Source organism: Maniola hyperantus, chromosome 9 (assembly GCF_902806685.2).
Source record: "Maniola hyperantus chromosome 9, iAphHyp1.2, whole genome shotgun sequence".
In the NCBI taxonomy this organism is placed as follows: domain Eukaryota; kingdom Metazoa; phylum Arthropoda; class Insecta; order Lepidoptera; family Nymphalidae; genus Maniola; species Maniola hyperantus.
In genome coordinates this window covers 11357036-11367416 of record NC_048544.1, presented here as the reverse complement: position 1 = coordinate 11367416, position 10381 = coordinate 11357036, and the positions used below count along the sequence as shown (strand labels likewise).

General features: G+C 36.9%; 1 protein-coding gene across 1 annotated transcript; it reads right to left on the bottom strand.

Annotated features, from left to right (window-relative positions):
* Positions 1-956: 956 nt before the first annotated feature.
* On the bottom strand, positions 957-9973 carry LOC117985524 (luciferin 4-monooxygenase-like). The gene is made up of 11 exons (XM_034972270.2): positions 9822-9973; positions 8539-8746; positions 7413-7614; positions 6213-6335; positions 4737-4911; positions 4194-4334; positions 3811-3936; positions 3228-3311; positions 2374-2520; positions 2028-2193; positions 957-1109 (listed from the first exon to the last, which is right to left on the bottom strand). Exons 1-11 carry the CDS (start codon positions 9969-9971, stop codon positions 982-984), a joined length of 1650 nt encoding a protein of 549 aa, XP_034828161.1. The 5' UTR covers positions 9972-9973; the 3' UTR covers positions 957-981.
* Positions 9974-10381: the final 408 nt, after the last annotated feature.

Genomic DNA, 10381 nt, shown 5'->3' with positions numbered 1-10381 from the left:
AAAAAAAAAATAACCCACGAAGGAGATGGCGGGGTCTCAGACCCCGCCTCTTCTAACCTAACCGTTCCGAGTCGGAGTGCCCCAAGTCCCGAGCTCGCTTCGCTCGCTCTTGATGGTGGGAGCGGGAGGGAGGAAAGAGACCCCCCACCATAGTGGTGGTCTCTTCTCGTCGACCGGGGCCCGTCGACGGAGACCCCCCATTATAGTAAGCGGTCTCTCTTAAAAAAAAGTGCGATATATTGTTTTACTAATTAACACGATTAAAGAAATCAATTGTTTGTCAAATGATATTTTATGAAATAAAAATTTGTCTGGTAATTTGTTTTATCAAGTGAATTATTTGTAGAAACATAAGTTTTATAACGATCATAAAACGATTCATAATTTTGGCAAAATTTGTTTGGGAAATGAAACTTTGTCATTTGTTTTTTGTCAATTGATCGGTCACCCTGCACGCCACTGGGCACAGTGGGTAATAGGTACTTAATATTATGTGAATCACTAGCTCACTACCCATATAAATGCGAAAGTGTGTTTGTTTGTTGGTTTATCCTTCAATCACGTCGCTACGGAACAACGCATTCAACAGTTTAACCGATTTTTACTTGAATAAAATTTGGCATAGAGTTAGCTTACGATTGATCCCGGGGATGAGCATACCACTTTTTATCCCAAAAAATCAAAGAGTTTCCACGGGATTCTTAAAGCCAATTTACCGATGTATATGAAATTTGGTACAGAGGTAGCTTGCGTCCCGGAAATTGAGATAAGCAACATTTTATCCCGGAAAATCAAAGAGATCCCACGGGATTTTTAAAAACCTGAATCCATGCGAAGGCCAATATGTCTGTAGGGTTTGTGTGAAATAAAACAATAAATTGTAGCTAGACGGTTCTATTAAAGCTTTATCTACTTTATCTAATTTTCTTATAAACTACAATGAGAAAATATATTATTTACAATTTAGCTGTACAACAAGTTTTATTCTCTCTTGAACGTTTTGGCCCATTCCTTTAATTTCATCCTATCCACCTTCGTTGTCGATGTCGTGGGAAACTCCTTCACAAATATCACACCACCCCGTAACTGTTTGGAGTCCGTTAGTGATTCTGGAAATAAGAAGTTTCATTGTACAGGAATAGACGACAGATAAGTGGAATAAAAAGTAAAAATAAATAAACATCAAATGGAGGATAAATAAAATAGCTTCAATTTTGTTTTAAAAATTGATAGTGATTGAGACTGTTTGATATCCAAGGGGAGAGAGTTCCATAGCAGTATAGCGGTAACAGTAAATGATTTAGCATAATAAGAAGAGGAGTGTGTAGGAATTTTCAGGCGTAGATTATTTTGAGAACGAAGAGAAAAAGAGTGTGTATCACATCGGTACTCAAAACGTTCTTTAAGATAAAGAGGAATGGAGGGATTGAACAGTATACAGTAAAGAAGATGAAGAATATGAGTATTCCTGCGAAGACGAATCGGGAGCCACTTGAGCTTACGGCGGTACTCGGAGACATGGTCATACTTTCGCAGCCCAAATATGAACCTTATACAAAGATTTTGAAGCCGCTCAAGTTTGTTCAGTTGGTCCTCAGTTAGGTTAAGATAGCAAGTATCAGCGTAATCGAGGATTGGTAGAAGTAGAGACTGAGCCAGCGCAACCTTAGCAGGAATAGGAAGAACATTACGCAATCTTCGGAGAGAGCCGACTGCACCAAACATCTTTCTGCTCAGCTCACTCATTTATGGTATCCAAGTCAGAGATTGGTCAAAAGTACATAATGCCTAGATTTTTTACTTTGCTGCTGTATGGAATATGGTATAGGTATTACGTTTATTAAACTGATAATAATGTATTAAATAGCGATGTGGATATCTAAACAGGATTTGAAACACTTGTACAGAAATCATAGAGACCAAACGGTTCATTTACTTAATTCTTGTTAAAGGATTCACCAGTCTTCAAGCTGATTTTATTTTATTTCAATTCAAAATTAGAGATGAATCCATCATGTTTGCAATACCTTTAACTAAATCTTTTATTTCTTGTGCCGTAACATTGTGCCCGTCTCGAAGTATGACCAGTGCAACAGGCAAATCACCACACTCAGCGTCGGGTATACCGGTCACGACTACGTCTAACACTCCCGGATGTTTTATTATCACAGACTCTATTTCCACTGGTGAAACCTGGAATTGAATTTTATTAAGAAGTAAGTGCCTACTCATTTGTCATACAAAAAAAATCCATTTAATGTTTTAAATCTTTCTTCAACATATTTTTATGAAGACGTAAGTGTCCTTGTGCATTTCATGTTCTTGCAAGGTTTGTTTTAGGCAGTTATTATATTATAAAAAAAATGTTTTTACCTGATAATTTCTATATTTTAGCAACATTTTAAGGCGGTCATAGAAATAGTAATTGTGATATTCATCTCTATATAATATGTCTCCAGATTTTAACCATCCGTCTTCATCGAAAGCTGCTTTTGTCATCTCAGGGTTGTTGTAATAGCCCTGTTATAAAAATATACAACTGTAATTATTGTTTTCATGTCAACTCAGTCACCTGGTCGCCATTCTAGCATCTTGGGACCCCAGCGTCTATCTATTTTCGAATTAGTATGCTGCGTATTACCACTTTTAGCTTTGCAACCCATTGAACTATGTAGGCTACTTCTTTGGTTCTTCTAACATATCTCCTCATTTCAAATTTGATCACGTAAAGAAACTCCAAGCATAGCTCTCTACTTATGTCATTGAGCGACTCTGAGCTTTTCTATGAGGTTGATAGTTCAACCATGTCTCGGAATAGCAATATATTATGTACCTAGACCTACCTAAACAAAGTAATAGCTGTAGTACAACCTATAAAAACAATAAGCGTAAGGAGTTTGGTGCGTACAGAAGAGAGTACCTAAATCTTTCCCAGCATGTTATGTTTTTTAAGATGGTACTGCTGAACCTGGAGCGGTACCGCATTATGAAATGAAATTATGAAAGTTTTATGACTACGATTTTCATTGAAGAGCGTGGGCTTCAATCGTTTCGAAAATATCGTATAGAAGAAAAGATGGTCGTGTATTAATTTATGTATGTTTGTTGTACCTATATTTTTTTATTGCACCACAAAACACAAATGACAGGTTACAAAAAAGAGATCATTATTTATCAATTGGTTATACGTAAAATAAAATACTCAAATACGTCAAATAATATCTTACCTGAAATAATGTAGGACCTTTTACCCGTATTTCCCCGGGTATGTTTGGTTTATTTATCACTTCATTACTGATAGGATCTACTAACTAGAAACAAAAGTTATTTTTAATTCACATATTATTAACCTACAGTCCAGATAGATCCAGAAACATAAAATTTAACATGGTATCTTTTTATAATATACCTAAGTAGGTCCTTATTAAGAGAGATTTCGAGAAAGAAAGACAAGTGATATTTCACTGCTTAAAACGCACATAACTCCAAAAATTAAGAGGTAGGTATGTGCTCTGGATTGCACCCCGGACTTCTGAGTAGGCGGCCCACTAAGCTAACATCGTACATAAGGTACAGTACGCGACAGAAAGTAATGCACATCGACCTTTAGAACGTGATAGCGGATTTGCATTGGGTCTGTCGTTGAAAACGTTATATAGGTATGAGTGACAGAGACAACGTTCTACAAAGCTGAAATGTCATTCTAAAGGCCTATGTACATTACTTTCTGCCGCGTTCTGTATAGTCATAATCATTACTGTGACAGTAGATAATAAGTACAAAAGTCTTCGAATAATGTTAAATACTAACTTTACACTGTAAACCCGGCATTGGTGCACCAACTGAACCAAACGGAGAATAGCTGGACTCCATAATGAGGCCTGTTACTTCAGTCATGCCGTAAGATAACTTTACATGCAATTTCGGCATTATTTTCTGAAAAACATTAACATTGATTTGAGATATCAGTTATTATATTATATGTATGACGTTATACGGTTAATAAGAATGTTTGAGTATTGAATGCATCGATTCTTATCGATACAGAATCGTGCCGAGCCGTAGGCGTGTACTCGGACCAGCGAAGCATCGCTACTGTACCTACCTATCGTGATCTTTTTGCGTCTGTATCACTGCAAATTGTCGCCGTGGGCAATGGCCTTAAGTTATTAGGAAATAATCAAAATACTTGCCTGTATTTCTTGAAGGAGTTCTTTAGTCACGACACTGCCACCTACCAAGATGTACTCCAGAGAAGAGAAGTCACACTTGTCCCGATCACCAGGTTTCAGCAGCGTCGTCAGAAACGTGGGGCTCATGATTGAGAAATCCGGCTTAAAATGGTATAACATTACACAACATTAATTTAAAATAGATCGACGTCATTATCATCACAATTTCGTTAATTATATTATTACACTCTATAATTATATATTTTTCTTACTTTCATAATTTGATTGGTTGATCCGACAAGACCAGAGAAGCGGGATAGTAAATAATATTTACTCATGTGGTGGGACTGCAAATTACTGACATAAAATTGTAAATATGACATTTGAAAAGAACAGCGTGTTTCTTGCTGGTTCTTCTCAGTAGGAAGAACATTCCGATCAAGTGAGATTCACTTAATAATTCAAAAGCACTTGTAAAGTTTTATTTAAATAAAAAGTCTTTCTCTAACGTCTATTTCTAATAACTTTTTGCCCATTATAAGATCGACGAGGCAGTCTTCTCACCCTGTATTTATTGATCAATGAATATATGTGCTCAGGAGTCATTGGGGATGAGGTCTGCAGACGAGTGAATCTCAATATAGGTCCCATTATGAACTGGAAAGTTGATGATATCCATTGTATAGGCGATACAACTAATCCTAGCTTCACTGGTGTAGGGAATTGTGTGCGGTTGTTCCTGTAAAAAAGTAAAATGACTACCTAATTTTTAGAAAAAAAAACAACATCTTTTTCCAAGGAGCTCGCCAGAATCTGTGAAGAAGTGTTATTGCAGTGATAAGCCATCTTTATTTAAGATCTTTTGATGTTTCATCGTACAGTGCGCGGCAGAAAATAATGTACATCGGCCTTTAGAAAGACATTTCGGCTTTGTAGAGCGTTGTCTCTGTCACTCATACCTATATGAAGTTTTGTCGGTCTCAACGACATAGACAATGCTCTACAAATCCGCTATCCCCTTCTTAAGGTCGATGTACATTACTTTCTGCCGCGTGTCATAAACATAAGCTTAAAGCTACCTACCATACACATAGTTCTTAACAACTTCGGAACGTATTTTCATGGACTCGGATCGGGTGAGTGCGTAACCGCCGCGTGTGTTCATTTTTAAGGTTCCGTACCTCAAAAGGAAAAACCGAACCCTTATAGGATCACTTCGTTGTCCGTCTGTCTGTCTGTCTGTCTATCAATAAACCTAGAGGGTACTACCCGTTGACCTAGAATTATGAAATTTGGCAGGTAGGTAGGCACACGTAAGGGGAAAACCGTGAATTTGTTGATACGTAACCAAAAAAAAATTAAAATGTGGTAATGAACAAATAGTATTTTCAACTTTAATTGTAAGATTACTTATACCATAATTAAGTGCTTTACCTGTAGGTACATTCTAAAAAAGATTTTTATTTATTTTTATGCTAAATAATTTTTGATTTATCGTACAAAATGTCGAAAAAAATACGACGTACGGAACGTAGTACGGAACCCTCGGTGCGCAAGTCTGACTCTCACTTGGCATGTTTTTTACGGTTTCGTACCTGAAGGGTGCCAACGGGACTCTATTAAACCTCCACCTGTGACGGTTATTTACGAGATACCTACAGCCCGCTGACAGACACACTGATATACGGACGGACGGATGGACGAACAGCGGAGGCTTAGTAATAGGGTTCTGTTGGTACCCTTTGGGTAAGTATACGAAGCCCTAAGAAAGGAAAATATATAATTTTATGTTTTTTTTTTAATAATAATAATTTTAGCGTTTAAACTATCGTGAATGATTTCCATTATATTATATATTATCTGTCAACGGCTGTCTGTACTCACGTATTTAGTCTACGTTAGCCCGACTACTTTCGAACCCATCCGGGGTCCTTTTTCAAGGGAGTTAGTTCGCGCACGCGTCGCGGACGTCGACTAAATACGTACAGCCGTTGACAGATAATATATGTAATAATAATTTTACGTACGATATTTACTTACATTGCAATTGGGAAGCCCATCATAATGTTCTTATGACTTTGTGCAGCTGTCTTTGGTAGTCCGGTGGATCCGCTGGTTGTCACTAGAAAGGCATTGGTTTCCACAGGGTCGAACTCAGCTGGTCTGCAATCATCAAAACATAATAAGCCTAGCTGTTTTCCGCGATTTTGTCTGCGTGATCTAATGCATAACCTATAGTACTGTGGTACTAGGGGATAATGGAGCTATCTACCAATGAAATAATTTTCAGAATCGGTTCCGGAGATTTCTCCTAATATCCGAATTGACAAAATCTCTTTATAATATTAATGTAGACTAGCTTATGCTCGCGAGTTCGTCCGCGTGGACTACACAAATTTCGACCCCCTATTTCACCCCCTTAGGGGTTGACTTCTCAAAAATCCTTTCTTAGCGGGTGCCTGCGTCATAATAGCTATCTGCATTCGGCTTGACAGATTTCAGCCCGAATCGTTCAGTAGTTTGAGCTGTGCGTTCATATAGATCAGTAAGCATAGATACACTGTCAGTCAGTCAGCTTTGCCTTTTATACTTACAATAAAACTTGCGAGTAGATTGATTTGACTCGCAAATCATATCCAGCATTATTACCTTTTTTTATAAGAATGGCAAGCAAACGAGCAGGCGGGTCACCTGATGTTAAGTGATTACCACCGCCCATGAACATTTGCAGTTCTAGAGGAACCACCAAAGCGTTGCCGCCTGCCGGCCTTTCAGTAACTTGTTTGTCCGCCCCTTGAATAACCCCTTTCTGAAATCTAATGGGAACACCGCCGAAGGAAATTGCTGGCTTTGTGGGAAGAACATTGTACTTATAGGTATTACGAAGATGCCTTATTTTCGGCGTAACAAAATGTTATGTTTGTACGTACCTTCAACGATCGCATATTTGCTAGCTTGACCCAGGGGGCAACTAAAAGATAGTAGTAAGATAAAGTTTTTATAAATAAACTTCAGTTGTATGAAAGAGTGCACAAGTCAGGTTCAATTGAGGTTGTTACGTTAAGAAGAATCAACTCATACAGAGTTAAGTTTTTAAATACTTACACAAGTTTTAAGTCCGAAGTTTTAAATTGGATCGTTGGAACGTTCAGACCATGGAGGAGAATTTATTTCTCCTCGTCCGTGGTTCCAAATTACACCAAATTGGACCAAAATACATTTTATTCTTATAAATCTTACTTGAAATTTTCTACGGTGGTATCTGTGCATGCATACTCATCTAGAAGTTTCGATAAGCTCAAACAATCATCACTTTTGTCGAATGATATAATTTGAGCGGTCATTTTAAGCTTACTCAATGCCTGTTGAACGGTTTGCACTTTTGAACTTTGACAGAAGACAATTTTTGGCACACAACATTGAAATGTGTCTTGAAGTTCACCTGTAACCGGATAGAGAGTTGAATAATAATCACTGCTTCACTACTAATATAACTACTATCAATACTCGATATCTCGATATATCGATTTATCTCTGCACTATTATTATAACTATTAAACACTATATTTGTACCACCACAAGAAGGATAACAATAGAAGAACACAAAAGGAAGATACAAAAGGCAACCTTAAGAATAGGAAAATATGAGAGAATAAATACAATTTTAGTATGAGTATTAATAATGTACAAATTTTTAGTGCGTACCTACATATTCTAAGTATTATATAAAAGGAAAAGGTGACTAACTGATTAACTGACTGACTGACTGATCTATCAACGCACAGTTCAAACTACTGGACGGATCGGGCTAAAATTTGGCATGCAGATAGCTATTATGACGTAGGCATCCGTTAAAAAAGGATTTTTGAAAATTGAACCCCTAAGGGTGTGAAATAGGGGTTTGAAATTTGTGTAGTCCACGCGGACGAAGTCGCGAGCATAAGCTAGTGCAGAGATAAATCGATATAAGTATGACTTAGATAATAAAGATGTAGAACAACAAGGAAATAGGTACTTATTAATTAATTATATTATATAATAATATTATACTACTTCATTTTTCTGTATGCGTGTACAAGTACTATCCAACACACCTAGTTTCTCCTTTCACCAAAGGTTGCCTGGTAGCGATTGCTGTGAGTAATAAGGCCGCCTTTGCATACAATTATTTTTTAGTTTTAGTTTCTTTGTTTTTGTCATTTTATGTAATATTTTTTGTGTGCAATAAAGTATTTCTATCTATCTATCTATCTATAACAAGGAATAGAATAATAGGCGTAATACGTTTGTATGGAGAAGCGAGTAAGAAGGGCCATATTTTGTTAATTGGTACGATTGGCTTGGCTTGTTAAATAATAACACTTACAAACTCCTAAAGTCATATCTATTGTAGCCACCCTGAGACCGAGAAATAAGGCAGCGTACATTGGTATGGCTAAATTAATGTGGTTCGGTGCCAGTATGACTATAACATCTTGATACTTCAGGCCCAGGTTTCTGAAGGCTGTTGCACATCGTATAGATCGCTCAAGTGCTGATTTGAATGTATCTTTTTCATCAGTTGCTCCATCTATCTGTAAATATTAATGGCAAAATTTTCTTAAATTTAAAAAGAATTTAGAATAAGAAATTAATTAATAGATTTAAATAAAGAATTAAATTTTTAACTTTCCAATCTAGAGTGAATAGGCATTAGGCACACCTACCTAGTACCTACTCTATACAAGTGCGCTCTAGGCCTCTAGCTAGACTATATCATAATCCCTCTCCATTTTTAGGGTGCCGTACCTCAAAAGGAAAATTGGAACCCTTATAGGATCACTTTGTTGTCTATCTGTCTCTATGTCTGTCTGTCAAGAAACCTACAGGGTACTCACCGTTGACCTAGAATCATGAAATTTAGCAGGTAGGTAGGTCTGATAGCAGACTTAAGGGAAAAATCTGAAAACTGTGAATTTGTGGTAATATCACACAAAAAAAAAATTGTGGTCATGAACTAATAATTAGTATTTTCAATTATCAAAGTAAGATAACTATATCAAGTGGGATATCTTATGAAAGGTCTTCACCTGTGCATTCTAAAACAGATTTTTATGAATTTGGTTTTGATTTATCGTTCAAAATGTAGAAAAAAAACGACTGTAGTACGGAACCCTCGTTGCGCGAGCCTGACTCGCACTTAGCCGGGTTTTTTTCGTTGTAGATTCTTGGTGTTAATGCCTCATCTTTTATTTATGCCTCAGAGAGAGCACACTAAAATGATAAGGCTATTCTAGAGAGGAAGGTACTAGAATGTAATACCTATTACCCAAATAATGTCTAGCATAGATAGTTTAGTTTGAGTGTATTTAAGAAGAATGATGTGTAGCGGTGCGTATTGCATGGTTGCATGTTTTTCCTGGAGGCCACAAAAAGGAAAACAAGGTTGTTGTTTCTTGATACACAACCACAGAGAATTCAACCTCAAGAGTACAAGGTATTGCATGAAAACAAAATCGTAAAACGTTGGCGGGGGACAGGGGAGAATACTTTGTTGTGATTGGTGGAATCAAAAGTGACGTAATCAAGACAATGTACGGAATGAGGGTATACCGAACGGGCTTGGGTAGTTTTTTATGCTAAGCAACTGTCTAAGCTTGGCGATCTTACCTGCAATATGTGATCGGGTGCATCTTTTAGACTGCGCAATAATATTTTGCCCAAATGATATCTGTCGCTCGGTACACCGGTTTCAGCGACGATTTTCGCAGTCAGCTCTTCAATGTACCACAAAACTGCATCTGACACAGGATGAGTCATTTCTGTTAAATAAGAGTTGCAGTTTTTTACCAACATAGGTGATAGACATCGTTATCATCATGATCATCCTTCTTCGAAACGAACTTTGGCGATCATCATGCGAAAATCTTCTCTAGACATAGACATAGGGCACCTATTATCTAATAATTACATAAAATCTATATTATCTAAATATATAAAAGGAAAAGGTGACTGACCGACTGACTGACTGACTGACTGATCTATCAACGCACAGCTCACTACTGGACGGATCATAAGGTAACCTAATGATTTATGCTTTATTTTTTGTGGTTTAACGGCTTAAAAGCAATATAATTAATTACACTCCAACGGTATACGAAGTTATTTTTTTTAACATCTAAATTATAATTTAACGGCATAATAATGTGATTATTATAATAGAGTTGTAG